Source organism: Dendrobium catenatum, unplaced genomic scaffold (genome assembly GCF_001605985.2).
Source record: "Dendrobium catenatum unplaced genomic scaffold, ASM160598v2 fragScaff_scaffold_1570, whole genome shotgun sequence".
Lineage (NCBI taxonomy): Eukaryota > Viridiplantae > Streptophyta > Magnoliopsida > Asparagales > Orchidaceae > Dendrobium > Dendrobium catenatum.
The window spans coordinates 128,206-148,482 of NW_021320032.1; the positions used below are offsets into that span (position 1 = coordinate 128,206).

General features: G+C 33.5%; 1 protein-coding gene across 3 annotated transcripts in view; it reads right to left on the bottom strand.

Annotated features, from left to right (window-relative positions):
- The window catches only part of LOC110107298 (probable pre-mRNA-splicing factor ATP-dependent RNA helicase DEAH9), a 90,703-nt gene that overhangs the window by 35,965 nt on the left and 34,461 nt on the right, over positions 1–20,277 (bottom strand). For all 3 annotated transcript variants that reach the window (XM_020837517.2, XM_020837518.2, XM_020837516.2), the window contains 5 exons: positions 7,321–7,367; positions 7,147–7,230; positions 7,001–7,054; positions 6,546–6,646; positions 2,951–3,041 (listed from right to left, as the gene is read on the bottom strand). In XM_020837517.2, the coding sequence (XP_020693176.1) occupies positions 2,951–3,041; positions 6,546–6,646; positions 7,001–7,054; positions 7,147–7,230; positions 7,321–7,367 (377 nt within the window). The remainder of the gene's footprint in view (positions 1–2,950; positions 3,042–6,545; positions 6,647–7,000; positions 7,055–7,146; positions 7,231–7,320; positions 7,368–20,277) is intronic.

The following is a 20,277-nucleotide window of genomic DNA, read 5'->3' on the forward strand; positions in this document are numbered from 1 at the left end:
CCGGGGAGTGGATGTAGGTCTGATTTAGACCGAACCACTATAAATCTTGTGTCGTTTATTTTTACTGCTATTTATTTTCTGTATTTTTTTTGTTTAAACAGTTGTGGTTAAAAAAAAAACTTTTTATAAAAAATTTCATTAAAGTTTACTTTCGGTTCAAAAGATTAAAAAGAGGGATAATTTTTAAACTACCAATTCACCCCCCCTCTTTATAGCCTTGGGACATTAACTTAGGTTTAACAACCTATTCACTAGACTCAACATAACCACATGACCAGGCAATTAGGCCTAAAATTCAAATTGTAAGGCCTATCTTCTAAACCAAAATAGTCTCTCTAATCTTCATATACATTGAGATCAGACCTCATGATTTTAAAAGCGCTTAGATGGATTTAATTGGTAGCCCTTTCTAGACAAGGTTGTAAATCTAGAGGATGAGTTAGCTTATATCTCATGTGAGGTGTAAGTTTGTAAGTTTCTTGTACTCCGTTAGATTTGAGACACAGCTCCTCAGTAGTATTTACTTTAGCTCTTGGATCTGAGATTATTGTTGACTCCAGTCACTTCATAAGCCCTCACATTTCGGGCAATTTCTTCAATGTGTGTTGCTAGAATATAAATTCTAACCTTTAAATCAAATTTATTAACTTAAACAAAAAGATAATAATTTTAAAATGTAAAAGCCAACATAGGATAGTATGAGTACGTTAGAATTTTCTCAGAATCAAGTACTCCTACATTCTCCTCCTTTGCCTTTTATTCCAAAAATCTGATTTAAAATTGATCACATCTATCTTGAAATTCCTAAAAACCAAATCTTTGAATAAGAATTTCTCAAATTAAAAAATAAAAATATTAGCCAATATTTTGATGACTAAAAAAATCACTAGTTTAATCAAAAGTGTTCTCATATAACAAATGCCTGAGATGTAATTAATCATAAAAGCTTGCCCCTAAGGGTCATCCGTACCCTAGAATAAAATAAACCATATTAAACCAAACATTAAATAAGAGAAAATCTTTGTTAAAAATATAAATTGTGAGTTTTGTTATTGAGTCCACAGCGAAATAATATTTTCTTCCTTCGGAATAATATATTATTTTTATGTCATGCTCAATCACAAAATATCCCAATCCATGAAGGATTACAAAATTTCTCTAACATCTAGATAGTATATGGATTCAATATTTTGCAAAAAAGAAGTCCTTTGCAACAAAGTCAAATATGAAAAAAAAAATATTAAGTTGAATGAGTGTTATAATTATGAATCATAATGAGACATAAGTATGTTAGAGGGGTGAAAAAAAAATGAAAAAAGAAATAAATAAAAAGTATGTTAGAGGGGTGGTGTGAACAGATGCTATTGAAGAAAAGTTGTTGGAAATAAACTTATTAATTGAGAATATATATCGAAAGGCAAAAAAAGTGCATGACTGGTAGGCATAATTGATATGAAAGGATTCAAAAAGTAAAATATAAGTCAAAGGTCAGAAGGTTACAAGACATGAAAAAATGAATCAACATATCACAGACCATTCACATAAATAAGATTAACCCAAGATTATGATGGCGATGTTTTCTTGATACCTATATATTTTTTCTGACTCTTTTCTTTCTCTTTCTTTTTTTTTATTCCTTCAGTCACATAAGTATTTTTGTCTATCTTCGATTTTTTTTGTCTCTTCAAATATATGGAGATTGATAGACTATGAAATAAAATGGTTTTAATTGCTTTCAAGAAGAGGAAAAGCAGTAAATATGCACATAGGAAATATGAAGTGTTTATGAAATATTGAAACATAAAGGGATTAAGGAGATAATAATTGGCTTAAAAGCATTAAAAAATTGGGTCGTTACTAAACTTAATGCAATAAGATGAAGCGGTGGAGCACTGACACCACCTAACACAACAATGCACGAGGTATTCAGGTATGTAATTAGAATTAAACACAAATCAGAAAACTACATAAGTTGCACAATTATAAATCATTCAAATAACAACTATTCAAACAGTATTCAGGTATGTAATTAGAATTAAACACAAATCAGCAATCTGAGCAACAATAGGCTCGAAGAGGTACTGAAACAACTGTGGGAAATAATGATCGATTCAAACCAAACTAAAGAATGACAAATCCTTAGAGTTTGAAAATATGTAAATTCATTTATGTTGTTCCATGAACTGGACGGTACCTTTAAATAGGTGCATGTCAAATTTTCATATAAGCATGCTTAAAAACTAAAAGAAAATATACTACAACAACAACATCAAGTCTTTCTCCCACTATATGGGGTCAGCTTTAAGAATCCTTTTTGCTCCATTGTGTCATGTTAACAATCAAATTATTATTTAAATCTAATAAATAAAGGTCATTTCTAATATTTTCAAACCAAGTCTTTTTAGGTCTACCCCTACCTTTCTTTAACACAAGCCAAATCTAATATATCTATTTTCATAACCGGGTAATCGGAAGGCAGCCATTTTATGTGACCAAATCATCTAAGGCGACTCTCTCTAATCTTATCTTCCACTAAAGCTACTCCAACTTTTTTACGTATATGCTCATTTCGTATTTTGTCTCTAAGAGAAAATATATCAAACATATAAAAGATAAAAAACCAAAAAAGCGATGCGCAACTAACAGATACTGCATCTTAAAAATAAACAACAAATCTCAAACTGGGACGTTTGCTTGCTTTGAGGGGAAATTTTTCTTGGATCAGTAACACTTACAAGTTCTTGGGAACCGGAACATATGCACTTTGTCAGACATCTAAGGAGGTATCATGTTCGAGTATTCAATTTCTTGAAAGCAAAATATTTTTCCAACAACCAAAGCAAAAAGGTATCATTCAAAACATCCAATTACTTCAAAAAAGTAATATTAAAGTAGAACGGCATTTATGAACGATGAAACAATTGATATTCTGGAAAAAAAAAAAACATACTTGTATTACAGAAGAAACAAGATTTGACCTTTGCATTTCAGGAATTCCTTCTGCAGGCATTTCTTTGACAAAATAATCTTCAGTATATAACCTGGTAGAACCAATAACGCATTATGAAAATTATAGATTAAGAATGATCTCATATAGCTAACCACATGCTTAATTAGGAATGAGAACTACAATTTCTCATGTGACTTGGGAAGATAAGGTTCTTTTAATATCTCAGTTTAAAGAGACCGAGCAATCCAATTAAAATGGTGTAGTTCTCCACAAAAACTATCAAGCATTTTCCAAAGTAAACAACATACAAAACTACAAAACTACCATGACTACCAAAACGGGTCCACGCATGAAGGATTACAAAAAGGGATAACGTAAGTTAGTTTTTCCACGAACTCATCGAGTTACAGTGAAATATAGAGCTACAGAATTATCATTCCATTTATTTGGAGTGAGTTTCATCAATGAAATGAATCAATGTGGCCAGAATAATGTTAATAACCTAGTGATCAATGACCGAATGGCAAATGTCAGCCATTCCATGTCAAAGTTGAGTGATTTATCAGTTGTTCCACCTTCAGTTATCAAGCGGGCTTCCTTAGCCCGTCCCATCTCTCAACCTTTTCTGAGATCTTGGTAGGCAGATTTGGATGAAACAAAATTCTACTTGCAGAAGTGGATATTTTTTATGTCAAAAATGACACACATCCAAACCTATATTTAGAAGATGGACAAGGTCCCAATTAGTTTACCAAAAAACAAGGCATAAAGCCATTGCACGTGTCATGACTTTAAAGTTAATGGTCAACTTTATAACTCTAGAAAATTCAAACTAAGTACTTCTATACAGTGTATAAGAAGGAAATTTCACTCTTCTTCAAAAGATAAAATTTTGATTTTGTATTGCATCAATAGAAACTGCAATCTTGACTTAGTATATTATCAACCAGTGTATATACTCCTGAACTTTTATTCGCTAACAACTAATCGTTTAATCAAAAATAAAATCTAAATAATCATTCTGACAAATTGTCCCTATCAAACGACTTGATGAAACCAGGATCCAATTAACTTAACCTATGATGCATAGACACAAACATGGCGACACAGATACGAAACGGACATGGGACACAACAATTATTAAAAATATAGGATACAAATTGGACACGGTATTATAATTTTTTATATTTTAAAAAGTATATAAAAATTGAATAAGTATAATATTAAAATAATTTAGTAATAATAAGTCATTTAACTAGAATTTATGCTTAAAATGATTAATATTAGGAAGTCGAGAATCACGCGTCGATGTCGTGTATCAGGTATCGAGAGAAAAGACGACAATGCTGCCGAGTCGGGCATCGATGTTATGCAGTAAATATTAGGTGTTGATGTCAAGAGAGCGACTGTTGTCGATGTTAAGACGATGCCGAACAAAGGTGAGATGTTATGTTGTGGGTGTAGAAATTGTTAGCGTCAAGCATCAAGGTCAAAATAGTGTGAGACTTTGATGCTGAGATGGTTTTGAAATGTCAATGTAGTAATGAAGTTAGAAACCAATGTTGAGATGAATCAGGCACTGTTGTGAATCCAAAGTCGCAACCCACAAAAAATGAAATGAAAATGAGAATATTCCATGAATGGGATATTGAGTGCGGGCCATTGATTTGGTGTTGTGGATACAAAATAAGAAATTTAGTTTTATATTTTAAATCAATAAAAATTTTAAATACAATAAATTATATTTAAAAAATTATAAAATATTTAAGACACATGTGTACAATTTATATTTAATATTTTTTTAATATGACACATTTTCGACATGTCCGACACGTGTCGGAAGTGAGTCGGACGCATGCCATGTCAGATACTGTACGGATCTTTGAGGAGAAGCGTCGGTGCATCATAGAACTTAACAATATATATACACAGAGAGGACATTAATATAAATTACTAAACCACGTGAGAAGAAAAATCATGTTAATTTAACCATGCATTTACTTCAAGCTTATTTAATGGAAAGAGATGGAGATTATCCTTTTCCAATAGGGTATTAAATACGACCAAAACAACTAGGGTATATGATTATTTTATCAGACAAAATAGGAACTTATGTTTGGTTTTTAAAGTACCATCCACTGTCGTATATACATATAATATATATAAATGTGTCCGGGGGAGTGGGGGTGGTTACAAAACTACTATAAGGAATAAAGTGTTAAGTGTGTGCTTTTTTTACAAATTAGTAAAGTACAAAAGGTAACCCAAATTAAAAAATGGTGTATTTCTACAAATATTGAAACTAGAACGCGCCACAAGGATAAGTTAATTTATGCATACATACATTCATATATAATACAAACTTTATGCCTTAACAGGCTTAATCTAATTTCTGCTCTTGACACCTAGCTATCTCCTAGTGCGGCATTTCCTCTTCCCCTAAGGAATCCTCTCATTACCAACAAAGGACCACAACGATATCACAGCAACTATCTTTGACGGTCAACACTGCAAGGATGCAAAGTACTAATCCCCATCCACTCCAGCCCCCATTAGCAATCCTCCTCCCACTCCACGTCATCACTTGATCACCTCCTCCCCCTTATGCGTTGGGTATGGGGTAACTGTGAGTATCTAATACACCGTGAAGCAGGAATAAATGATTAGTTTGCTCATGCATATGAACATGGATATGGAATACTCTAACGTAAGGCCTCTTCATAGTTTCACAACAAATATTGAATTCCACTTAAAGATACGTATAGCTACAAGTTCTACAAATTAACCTTGTGATGAAGCATTATTCAACGAAAAATAATAAAAGATTACAAGAGAACCATGTCTTGACAAGGATAATATTAGACAGCGGTGAAAGTGGCAATCGTTGCAAAAAGATTTTGTGATGACTACCTGAATCATGTACCATCACAAATTATTTTGCTCATTTCATAATATTGAGTCTTCCAAAATAAATGAAGGGTGATGAATTGTTTGTCACAAAATTTGCGTAAGACTATTTTTTTAATTCAAAATTTAGTTTGCATTCATCGTTGAAATCTTTTGATAGAAGTCAGTCACTACGTATGGTGAAAAAAAATTCTCATTTTTCAAAATTAATTTTAAAAAAAAAATTAAATGTAAGGAATTGTTTATCACAAGAGTTGTGTAGGGTAATAATTTTTTGTTGTCAATTTTATTTGTGACCAACCATTTTGTGAAACCTATTTTGCAATGTAAGGTCCCACACAAATCATATGTTGTAATGGATTTTCTAACATTTTGGAATTTTTTTATCATAAGTGTATTATAAAAATAATATGCTTATGTAATTTGTACATTTATAACAAAGGGTAGAAAATATACTCAAGACGGGTAGATAATTTCATTGATAAATTATAAAGAAAAAAGGGGTGAAAAGGGGGTAAATGAAAGGCAACATGGATAGAAGTCATACAAAAAGATCTGAACAAAACAGGTTTAACATCACAAGCAAACCCCAACAAAAGTGAATGAAAAATGAAGATGAAATCAGCACATAGTGATGATAAGGCTAATGAAAATAATGATGATGTTATGACAAGCTACTGGAGCACACCTAAAGCACTTTCCAGCTCGTAGTCTTCCAGCTCTTCCAGCTCGTTGTTTTGCAGAAGCTTTCGAAATTGGCGCCACCACCAAGTTTTCAATGTCAGAGATCTAGACACAAGAAAATTTGGGCAAGATGACTGATTAAAAAAATCTGAATGGAAATAGTTGAAACTGAGAAAAGAAAGCTGACAGAGAATAAAATAAAATAAAATTGGAGTTTGAAAACCTTCAAAATGCAAAATTTAGTACCCATTATGCTAAAGACCTATGAAACGCGTTTCTTAACCATGTAATATTGAGAACCAACAGGGCCAACAACCTTCTCGTAAATGAACTAACGACATAGTAGTTCTGATTTAAGATAGAAATCTCCTATAATCACATATAATGCTTGCAAACATTTTAACATAACGAAACTACTGTAAATGGAAAAAAGAACTGAAAAATAGTCAAGGAATATACAGGGTTATAAAAGCGCTGCTTTGAGAACCCACTGTCCACAACATAAACCACCCCCTGCATCAAGTTAGAAAAATGAAAGTTTAAATTAGTTGTTATAATGACAAATGAAATGATTCATGGTATTAAGTTACTTGCACCCAAATCACCTCTAATGTAAGTGATGTCTCAGCAATATTGGTAGATATAACAACTTTCCTCTTTCCCTTTGGAGTCTGAGAAAATATGAGGTCCTTTGGAGAAAAATATAACAGAAGCAAATCAACATGAGTTCGATTATGATTTCATAATTGTATTCACTCATGATATCAGTGACAACCAACCTGATCTGATCGTGAAAGCCCAGAGTAAAGTGGCAAAACCAACAGCCCTGAAAAAATAAGAATTCATTTTATTGCTATGCAGGACGAATAGCTTTGATAGAAGGTAGACTTCCATTGCATAATTAGAAAACATTCCAGCAGCAGATTAAGTAGTATATGGATTTATAAAGCAACGTTTCACCAAAATACATAAAATAAAATTAACAAAATAGTAACCGCTTTCTCCAACCAAAAGTGTCGAAGAATAAGCTCCATTCATCTCATTTCTTAATATCTGAAAATCAATGGCATAAACGGAAAAAAAAGGTTTGAACCCTAAAAAAATATATAAATTTAGAAAATAAATTATTAGGTCAAATTGATTTACATGGAAGGAATTTGATTAAGATAATTACAAATACAATATAGGGAAAATTTTGCTGCAAAATATAACAAATCATTCAATTGAAAATGCATGATTAAAGATTAGTACGCAATTAAATATATGCTTTATATAGAATATAATGAGAATATAACCATACCAATCTTAACAAACAAGAAATAAAAAGAAAACTGAACACAGCAAATTGGAGTCACGTCTTGATGGAGAAATTTGATGAGAGAAAAAGTGCAACAGCAAACAAAAAAAAAAAATCTGTAATAGCATGGAAAGAAAAAAAGACTTAACAATTTAGAGAATGTGATGAGCTTAACCGCACTTGGGACTTCAGAAAGCAAAGGATTTTGATATTAAAAGCGTAGTAAAGTGGAAACGTAATCTTCAAACTAAAAAATTTAAGCAACCTACAGAGAATTAAGTCTCAAATGAACATCTTCAAAAAATTTCTGAGAGCATTATTTAAAGCCCAACTAAAGCAAATTAAAACTAGCTTTTAAGAACCAAGGAATTACACCAAAATTCCTTGTATATAGATAGCTTTGGGAGAATGTTCAAATTAATAGCCTTTTTTTTTTTTCTTTGAAAGATTTTTATAGCCATTATTAGAGAACATATTGTACCAACAGACAAATGCCTCTTTATTTTTAATGGCTATTTACAGTTTTATTAAGTCATGTCACGCATATGCAGCCTATATTTTACCATATGTTTTTATAACTTCAGAAAGTTGATGGTGGAGTGAGTAGGTATAAAAGGTTAAGGCAAAGAAATGTTACTTCAAAAAGGCCCAAAAAAAATTATTGAGACTCGTGATCATAAAGAAACCAGAAGTTTTGCAACGAATTTAGCAGGAAAGTTGTGAAAACCAGTAGAATCATGCAGTTTACTATAAATTGATCTATAACCATGAAGTTAAGTTAGCTTCGAAGAAAACTCATAAAGTTTAATACTTTAATCTATAGGTTTGGATGAGATAGATATTAAGATTTAAGGGAAGATGTTTGAGTACCTTGGTTGCAACATTTTAATGAAATCTTAAAGATTGGAATGTCCCAAATGATTGGCAAAAAATTATTTGGTACTAGTATTTAAAAGCAAAAAAGAAACTAAGAATCATGGTAATCATATAGGAATCAAATATATATCATACAATGACGTTATGGGTGTGGATATACAATATAAGCAAAAAATAAAGCATCAATATTAGAGAATCAATGCAACTATGTCAAAATAGACTATTATTAAGCGTTTTTGTATCAAGACTATTACTGGAAATGTATAGAGACCAATGGCAAAATCTTTTTATGCTACTTATTTATCTTGAAAAGGAAATAATCAAATACCCCAATAACAGATTTAGTTGACAGAGTAATGAAAGAATACAGAGAGGGCATGCGCAATAAAAAATTTAGATTTATGTTTTTTTTAGGTAGGCGCATTTATGCTCCTATAATCCCAACAAATTTCCATTGCTTGGCCTCTTCTGCTCTCTCTCTCTCTCTCTCTCTCTCTCTCTCTCTCCTCCCCCCCCCCCTCTCTCTCTCTCTCTCTCTCCCCCCCCCCCCCCCCCCCTTTCTTTTCCAATAATCACCCACTCTCTATCCACCCAATATTATAATTTATTTCATTCCTTAAATTTAACTTACTATTACTTGCTCATATAATGTTTTATTTAGAAATGCAGTCTTTTACAGTTACCAAGACTCTGAATATTGAGTTGTTTAGTATTTTTCCATCATTATTAACGAATTAATTGCATCACTATAATATACAGATGAAGCCAAAGTAAGAGAATAAGCTCATCAAACTAGACTGTTCTGATGCTACAAAGCGCCTGTGACTAATGAGCATCCAGTGATAATTATTTTATTTTATTTTCTCATATGAGCAAAACATCTTCTAAGCTAATAAAAAGAAGTAGATGAGCATAAATATTGGCAAGAAACTCAGAATTAATAGTCGAACACAAAATATGTGCGTTAGATCAATCATTTTAAATTTTAAATTATAATTAGTTATTTGAGTTTGCATCTTGATGAACAGGGCATGATCAGTTTATCCTCGACTATATCCATGCCTCTTTATGGTTTATATGGAGCAGACAAACAAAGCTTTAGTTAACTGCTTTAATCCTAGTGGTCTTTTAGTTACATTTCTATTTTGTAAACCAAATCCATGAATACATCCTCATCACGGTTCCCATTAAGGAAGGTAGTCTTGACATCCAGTTGGTCTAATCTCTAAATAAGATTGTTTGCCAAAGATAATATCCTTATGGTATTTATTTTAGCCACAGTAACCAATATCTTTATGTAATCTATCCTAGAAGTTTTAGTGAAGCACATAGACAAGAACGACTCGTAATTCAAATTCCAATGTGAAAGCCAAAGGAAGTTTATATAGAGGATATATGGCCCAATTAGTGAACCAAAGATGGAAGGAGTGACCCGCCATTTGATGAAAAAAGAAAAATAGCAAGAACAAATAATGGGAAAATAAATAGAAAACATTATTTTTCTAGGCATGGAAATAAGTAATCAGGTTTTCTCATTTAGCATGTAGGAAACATTATTTTTCTCATTTAGCATGGAAATAAGTTAACTCTAGTACAACAACAACAACAAGCCTTTGTCCCACTATGTTGGGTCGGCTATATGAATCCTGTTTCTCTATTGTGTCCAATTAAAAGTTAAATTCTCGTTTAAATATAATAAAGAAAGATCATTTCTAATATTTTCTAACCAAGCCTTTTTAGGTTTACCTCTATCTTTCATAACATAAGTCAAATCTGATACCTCAACTTTCCTAACTGGGTCATCGGAAGCATGGGCGAAGGGAAGAGGGGGGCAAGGGGGGTTACATGCCCCCCCCCCCCCCCCCCCAAAAAAAAAACCCCCCCCCCCCACCTAAAAAAATAATTTAAAAAATAGGGAATCTAGAGATAAAATTAAGTTGGAAACTTTAAAAATTCAAACGGAGACCATTTGAACTCCAATTTCAGCAAACTTAAAATTGAACTGAACACCTTAAAAAATGCGAATCCAACGACACCAAATTTGACTCAATCCGAACCCAACTGACTCCAAATCAAATACTCGAAGCATATTTGGAAGGTTTAAACCATAATTTGGATTACCAAATGGTTTCCAAACATGACATGCTTATAGCCGAATTGAGTGGCTAGATGAGACAAATCCAACGAGCCCAAGATCGTCGAAATCTAATATCACTAAGACATTTAAATGTCCAATAAATGGTCCATGATCAAGAGATTTAACATCTGCCGTCCATTCAAATCACTCCCAATTTCATTTCCTATTCATTTACATTTTTTTCTTGGTAGATATTAGTTTCATCCTGTATTGATTTGATCTTGAAGAGATTTTATGATTTATTTTTGTGCAATGAGATTTTTAATATCACGTATTTAGTTAATATATTGAACTCATTCTAGCACTAATCAAGTGATTTGATGATTGAAAGTCATTTTGTGAAGGAAAAAAATAAATTAATTCACTATCAAAGTTTTATCATTTTTAAAACTGTCTATATTGGTCCCAAGTCTGGATGTAAAAAGTTGAAGTAAAATTAAAAAACATTAATTTAGGCCCCCCCCTAAATACATTTTCTGGCTCTGCCACTGATCAGAAGGCCTCCGTTTAATGTGATCAAACCATTTAAGTCGACTCTCTCTAATCTTATCTTCAAATAGAGCTACTCCAACCTTTTCATGTATATGCTCATTTTGTATATTGAACTTATTGATGGCCTTGTGGTGGAAGATTTTCTCACGGCTGGGGGATGGAACAGAACCAAACTGCTGCAATGCTTTGGGGTCTCTTTGACCGACATTATATGCACCATCAAAATCTGATCCAATCTTACTGCCGATTCCTTGGAATTGAGCCATAGCCCGCTTGGCTCCTCCATCTCGTCCACCTGTTATAAATTCTCGTTCCTGGGGGAGGAGGATCCGGTGTGCACAATCCTCTCCCTTGGGTTACGACCACATGAGCATATTTTTTGGTGGCGAGTTTATAAAGACTTAATTCCGACCACTTCCTGGCTCAATCGACGTGGGCTAAGCGCGGACGTCATCTGCCCGGTCGACTGTGGTCTCAGGGAGGACCTGGATCATGTCACAACTCGGTGCCGGCAACTCCATGAGGTGTTATTGTGCCTGGACGGCTGGGGCTTCTCCACGCCCAAGTTCGCCTCCCTGTCGGCGCTCCAGGCTGCTTTAAAGAATTGCTCCATGGCCGGTAATCGTTGGGGTCTTCTGTACTGTGGTGCTGTTTTTCAATGCTGGAACAATAGGAATGCTATCATACATGGTATGGATAGGCGCTCAATTTCGGTCTTGGCCACCAACATCCTGGAATCCATCTCAGCAACTTTGTTTTCAAAACGCCTGGAGCAACGGTTCACCATTCAATCCGTCGGATTGGCTTCTTCGTCGTCATGGTGTCCCCCCCTTCAGGCTGGCTGAAAATTAATTTGGATGGGGCCTTGCGCCGATCCAACGCTGGTGGAATCGGGATTGTTATCCGGGATCACCAAGGCTCTCTGGTGGTGGCGGCCGGATGGAGTATCACGCATTGGGATAGCACTGGGGTGGAATTGCTAGCCGTTCAATATATTGGTAAGCTCCTCCGTGAGTGGATGTTTGAGGTTAATGGGATCATTATTGAGGGGGACAATGCTAGCGTCATTTAGTTCATGCAGAAGGTCAAGGAGCGGGCGCTTTGGAAGCTTCGGTCCGAGGATACTAATGAGTTTGATTGGCTGATGTCTTTTCATAAAGTACTTTTTGTTCATGTTTATAGGGAGTTCAATCGGGCCGCTCATTTTTGTGCTCAACAAGCGGTTGAGAACTCATTTACTTGGGATATAGGGGATATGGCTAACATATGTATTCCTCAAGTTTTTTTGTCCATCCTTGAGGATGATAGTTGTTTTTTGGCCCCCACCTAAGGGTGGTGGGCTCTTTTTTGTTGGGTTCTTGATGTAATTGGGTTTTGGTGAATGCAAATGCATAATTCAACTCTAAGGGTAAAGCCACTCATCCACCTGATCATCCTCATCTCTGCAACACTTTAGCATTATGCTTCTCTTTAATGGCCAACAATCCTCATCTCTAGTACGAATAAAATTTTTTAACAAGATTTAAGTGTCAAGTTCATACTTAAAAAATTTCATTCTAAATTCATTTTAAGCTTTAAAGAGAATTTATGGTAAATCATATTTTATGTGAATCATGTTTTGCACTTCACTAAAGAACCATCTCTTAATGTCTCCAATATGTTTAACGACTTAGGAGAACTAAGTATCATTAAGGGGCTATTTATTTGGTTGAAAAAAGAACGTAATGTAAGAGAATTACAGAGAAAAAAGAATACTTTGGAGTTGTTTGGAATAATATAAAATGAAAGCATGAGATTACTTTTTTTGGTTTGGTTTAGTTTGAATTAGAATAAACGCAGTGTAAAATCCAAAGAGAGTACAGGTCGGCATTGGCCAGAGGAAATGGGTCAACGACGTAGGTGATGAGCGGCATCGGCCAACATTGGTGGGTAGCGGCTATGGCAACGGCGATGGCAGTAGTGGAAGCCAGTGACAGTGGTGGTGGGCAGTGGTGGCCAGCAGCCAGCGGCAACAGAGGTGACAGACGATGGTGGTGGCTGTTCATGGTGAAGGTTGGCAATGGCGATCGTGGCCTACGACAGCGGGCGAAGGTGGGTAATGGCGCTCAATGATAATGGCAATAAATTTATGATATAATTGAAACTCTCCCAAATATGAGGATTCCAAATACATCAAAATTGAACTATAGGATGAATTCCAAATGCAACAAAATTTAGATTGCATTTATTTTACTTCAAACAAAACATTAATATTCACAAAACCCAGGCATTTAGAATACTTTACACCCATTTTACTTCAAACCAAACAACCACTAAAAAAATCATTATAAAATGTTAAGGTTTCATAATATTTGAAATTTTAAAATGTAAACTCATTTGTGCCTCTCATTAAATCAATTGAACAACCCCCTCCCACCCAACATATGAAAGAGAAGTAAACAAATTAATATTAAGGAGTAACTAAATAATGGTGGATTAAATCAAGGAACAATATTAGGTTAGTATCTATTTGTATATAGTATGAAGATGCATGTAAAAGATATATAAAGCCAATTACAGTACTTTTTGCCATTTTCATATGAAGTTGTGTTGATAAATAAGTAATCTTCAATAACAACAACAACAATAACAAGCCTTTATCCCACTATGTGAGGTCGGCTAAAAAATCATTTTTATCCATTGTGACTATTAAAAATTAAATTTTCATTTAAATCTAAAAAAGAAATGTCATTTCTAATATTTTCTAACCAAGTCTTTCTAGGTCTATCTCTACCCTTCTTAACATTAGTCAAATCTAATATGTCTACTTTCCTAACCGGGTCATCGGAAGGCCGTCATTTTATGTGACCAAACCGTCTACGATGACTCTCTCTAATCTTATCTTACACTAGAGCTACTCCAACCTTTTCATGTATATCCTTATCTCGTATCTTGTCTCTAATAGTAAAGTCACTCATCCACCTAAGCATCCTCATCTCAGCAACACTTAACTGAATATTATGCTTCTCGTTTAATGGCCAACATTCTACACCATAAAGCATTGCAGGTCTAAAAACCATCTTATAGAATTTTCCCTTAAGTTTGAGGGGGGCATTTCTATCACACAATAAGCCCAATGCATCCTCTACATCAACCATCCAACTTGAATTCTACTAATAATATTCACATCTATTTCACCATCACTCTGAACAATAGACCCAAGATATCTAAAACTTGTACTCTTATTAATGACTTGATCACCCAAAGTCACAATCCCCCCACTAAAACTATTATTACTAAAATTACATTCCATATATTCAGCTTTAGCTTTACTCAAACGAAAGTCTTTAGACTCTAAGACTGACCTCTATAATTCAAGTTTACCTTCAATTCCCTCTCTACTCTAATCAACAAGAAGAATATCATCAGCAAAAAACATATACCAGGGTACAACCTCTTGCAAATATCTAGTGAGAACATCCAAGACTAAAGCAAAAAAATATGGGCTTAAGGCTGATCTTTGATGTAATCCAACTGAAATAGGAAAATACTTGGTCAAACCACTTTGTGTCTGGACACAAGTAACAATTCCTGCATACATATCCTTAATGACTTGAATATAAGCATTATTAACCCCTTTCATTTCTAAAACTCTCCATAGCACTTTTCTTGGAACTTTATCATATGTTTTCTCTAAATAAATAAATATCATATGTAGATCCTCCTTATTCCCTCTATACTTCTCCATCAAACCTCTCAACAAATGTATAACTTCCATAGTAGACCTACCCGACATGAATCCAAATTGATTATGAGAAGCGTTAGTATCATGCCGCAACCTATGCTCCATAACTCTCTCCCATAGTTTTAAAGTATGCTAAATTAACTTAATTCATCTATAATTCGCACAATCTTCATTCTTAAAAATAGAAATCAACGCACTCATTCTCCACTCATCCGGCATCTTTTGTCTTCAAAATAATATTAAAAAAGTTTAGTAAGCCAAGAAATTATTTCTTCTCCTAAGCATTTTCACATCTCTACTAGGACATCATAAGATCCAATAACTTTTCCGCACTTCATTTTTTTAAGGCCTCTTTAACTTTGGATTTACAAATACGCCGATACAAATAAAAAATTTTATTTTCGTTCAGGGTGTTAAAGTCACTAAAGTCAATCGCATTCTCATAATCTTCATAGAAGAGTTTATAAAAATATCTCATCCACCTTTGTTGATTATCTTCTTCTAAGAAAAATATTTTTTGATCTTCATCCTTAATACACATCACTTGAACTAAATCCTTACTATTATCCCTTTGTTTGGATATATATATATATATATATAATATATATATATATATATATATATATATCCCTTCTTAGTACCTAATCTATTATATAAATTATTAAAAACTAAAAATTTTGTATCGCATATTGCTTTCTTAGACACCTTACAAGCCTCTTTATATCTTTCTCAATTATCAAAATTTTTCATCTAAATCAATTTTTATAATAAATCTTCTTGTTTTGATCTTTCTTGAATATTTTGATTCCGCCACCAACTATTTTTACTATTAGGAGCTTTTCCCTTTGATAATTCAAGCACATCTTTTGCAACATTCCTAATATCACTAGCTACTTTTCCCGCAAAACATTGTTTTCTCATGCATAGACAAAATCTTAAGATCTAGTATCTTAGTCTCAAAAATATTTTTATTAATTTTCTTTAAATGACCCCACCTACTCCTAGAACAACATTTTACTTTATTTGTTATTTTCTCCCCTTCATCTTAAGGTTCAAAACAATGTTTGGCACATAAACTTTCACTTGGAATAACTTTACAATCTTTGCAATTTAAACGATCTATTTTTCTGATAAGAAAATAATCAATCTGAGTTTAACTATATCCAATCTTATAACTGATGAGATGCACGTCTCTTTTCGTAAAAAAATGTATTAGCAATTACAAAATCATAAGCTAAAAAATATATAATATGGTATTAGTCGCTCTAAACCAATAACCATAATGAATGCTTTTAAAATCATCTACCTCTATACCAACATGTCCATTTAAATCTCCTCCAATAATTTTTTTTTCAAGAGGAATCTTTTTTATTAATTTTTCTAAGTCAATCCAAAATTTTAATTTTGAAACCATATCAAAACCTACTTGAGGAGCATAAGCACTTATAATATTAATAACCTTAGCATGAACAATAATTTTAAAGCTATAATTTTATCTCCAATTCTATTAATTTTTATAATATTAACCTTTAAACTCTTATCTACAATCACACATATACTATTTCTAGTATGACTCTTATCAATCAATCTCCTTAGCATTCTCTACAACCAATTTAGTTTCTTGAATGCATCGAATATTTATTTTTCTATGAATCACGATATATATTAATTCCATTAATTTACCTGTAAGGGTGCTTATATTCCAAGTTCTTATTCTAATTTTAATTTAATGGACTAGCTTCTATGTACATATTTGTCTCTGATGTGGGAACTCTTGCATATTTAACACTGCACTCGGGTGCCGTTGCAACGGCCCTTGCTATTTGTCTCTGTGGTGTTCAGGTCATACAGTGTGTCGCTTCTAAGGAACGCCCTAACTGTAACACAATATATTAAAGAACTCATGTCAGGATTATTCGACAAGTTTTACGCTAATTGTTGACTATCTAACACAACCCTCCACTTTTCTCATCCACGACGGGACCTAGCAACGACTGTGTTAAGTGAGTAATCTTCCAAACAAATTAAAATTTTAAAATGGAAGAAACTTTTAAAACAAAAAGAGCTTAAAATCACTAGAACAAAGAGAAAGTACATTAGATTTAGTTTAAGCGAATCCAATATTAATGATTAATAGTACATGTTGATGGGAAATCAAGTGATGCTTAGGTTTCATAAATATAATTATCTTGATTAAATATACAAAACAATGAATTATAGATGAGTAAATGACTTTAAAAATAAATTTTGGTTGGTTAAAATGGAAAAGTTTATCAAGAGATGAGAGAATATCATGACAACTAAAAGATTAATTATAGAAAATTGCAATTACAATTCCTATAATATCTAGGTTTGAAGGTAAGGCAAAAAAAGTCATTGATTGCCATGTTGAGTGTGGCATAAATGAGAATGTTAAGAAGGATATATGTTAAATGAGAAAGAAAAGAGTAAAAAATGATTTATAATAGAGAGACAGTATGGATAATGCTTCGGAAAGATAAGAGCTGAATAAAATAGCTAAATAAAATTAATGAGGAAAATTATGAATAAAAAATGATAGAACAAAGGTTAAACAGAAAAATGTCAAGCAAAAATACTTGTAATATGCTTGCTTTTGGATAGAGGAAATAGTTCTTGTATTTCTTTCCAACCCCATAACATCAATACCCACTTGTACAAGAAGAAAGGAGGTTGATGGCATCCCATTATCTTAAAGCTATTGGAGCATCCGAATTGTCATGGGCAAGTATTAATGACCTTTCTGAAGGAAAGCTAAAGGGTGCTAACCGATAGTTGATGTGCTTAACAGAGAAGTTTGTAGAGCAAGATGAGGAAAAGCAATATAGTTTAAGGCTAGATTGAAAAGAAAAACTTAATTGCCTTATTCATAGCCCCAATTAGGGGTTTAATACACTTACAAGGAGTTAAATAAAAAAGAGATCAAGAAATAAATCCTAAATCTCATAATAAGGGACCAATCCTAAATCTCAAAGCACGTATATAAACTACTTATTCCAAAGAACCTAACAAATTCCTCTTTGAGAGAGATGAACGGACCACTCCTAGCTTGGTCTTTCAGTTAGAGATCCTCTAGGATCATGGTTCCCCAACGTTCATTTTTTTTTACAAATAATACTGAATGGGGGAAGAACTACACTCTTTCTTCTTTAGAAGACCACTTGATTGGTTTGGGAGTTTGTTCCTTCTTAGCAATTTCGTAGATCTCCTTTAATCCATCTAATGCTGAGGGGATCTTCATATCTACAATGTATCCTATCAACATGAAACTTTCATTTTGATGTTAAGATCTTTCTCAAAAAGAAGCTTTTTGCTCTCCTCTTTGCCAGTTAACAATGAAGTCTCAATTAACTTTAGTTTCCAAACATGGATCACATAGTACATCTTTAGGTTGAAAAATAAGTCCAAACGGAACACATTATTAACAATCTAAGAAATAGTCAATAGCATTAAACTTACTTGTTCAATCCTCTCCTTTTATCCTATCCATCCATATATGCACCAAAATCAAATTTCCTCCATAGATTGTGCATTCAATGTGATACTTGTAGTGGCGAGCTTTGTATTCTCATGCAAATTTTAAGGCTTCCCTCCTCAACCTCCTCATTGATCTTCTGAAACCCTTCCGAAAATCATTGCACCCATCAAACTTTTAATTTTTAATTATCACCTCTTCAGATAAATCCATAAAGAACTTAACATCGAAACTACTTTTCCAACAGTAAAACCTAGGCACCCCTTAAAAGTAGTTTTTTACTGACATAGGCTTTAAAATGTCAAAAGACTATGGCCTCATAACATAAAACTATTATCCTATATACCACCTCTGTTTAACCATCAATATATGGGTGAAAGGCAATGCTCCTTATAAACTTTGTGTCCATCATGCTTCATAGCAATCTCCAAAAGTATTGAGGAACATATTGTCCATGCTAGAAAAATGAACGTAGGTAGTCTGCAATTCTTCCATACATGCTCAAAAAAAAAAACTTTGCTGCTTCCTTGCTTATAATAGTCTTTTTAAACTTGTCAAAGATGATCGTAATAGTTAAATATGATGTCTAATACGGTTTAGGGTTTAGGATTTTCTGAGTGAAAAAAGTACAAAACTCCTATTTTAACTTGATAACTTGTTTATGTTTTTGAACCTACAATTTATAACTTACAACTACCAATGATTAATACATTCAAATCTAAATAACCAAAAATATAACAACCCTAATCTTGAACAAAATATGCAAGGAATGTAAAGATTGTCTGATGGAGACATCGGAGCTTGGAATGTCTATCAAAGAAATGGCTGTAGATCATGGCCACCGATCTACGGCCACGATCGCACCGATGTATTTTTAAATTGTCATATGTATTTGTCTTTTATTTATTTATGTTTGTATTTGCTTTAGTTGTTTTCCCTTTTTACCCATTAAGGATGGTCATGTGTAAGCCCAAAGGGCATCGTCGTCTTTTATTTTTGAGTCCTTTGTATGAGGTTATATATAACCCTTATGTTCTCTTTTCATGGTTAATGAATGAATGATAAAATTTTTCTCGTGTTTTGAGTTCTTGTGAGAGCTTGAGAGAGATTAGAGAGATCCCTTGAAGAGGAAATCAGATCACCCACAAATCTTAGTAGTGTCCGCGTTCGTAGTTCTTTCTTCTCTATCTTTCTTTCCCCTCTTCCCTTCCCCTCCTTGTCGTTCGCCTAGGATCTTCTCACTCCCTAAGCCACCAGCCACCCTAGCCATCCACCCTCAACCGTCGGCTAGCCCCTCCCCCCCCAACCCCATTTTCCACCCGATCCAATCTCCCTCCACCACCATCCACGGTCAAGCCCCATACCGCCGACCCCTTCCCTTGCTTTTCCCTTCATCATCATTGCCATTACACCTTTCCTAAATTAACTTGCTGATTTTAGTTAGCTCGAATAATTAGCAAATTCAATTCTATTTGAATTTGAAATTATTACCTAACATATGAATCCTATTTTAGGAAAGTTTCCAAATGCCTTCCTATTTGAATTTTAAATTAAATTGGGATGAAATCTCTCTTTCCAATTTAATCCCCCTAACTTAAGGAAGCATTAAATGCTTCCATAAACCCCTCCCTTTTCACCCTATGCCGCCGGCCCCCATTCAATTCCTCTTTGGAATTGGTTCCAAAAGTAAAGTTACTCTCTTGGAAATAATTCAAAT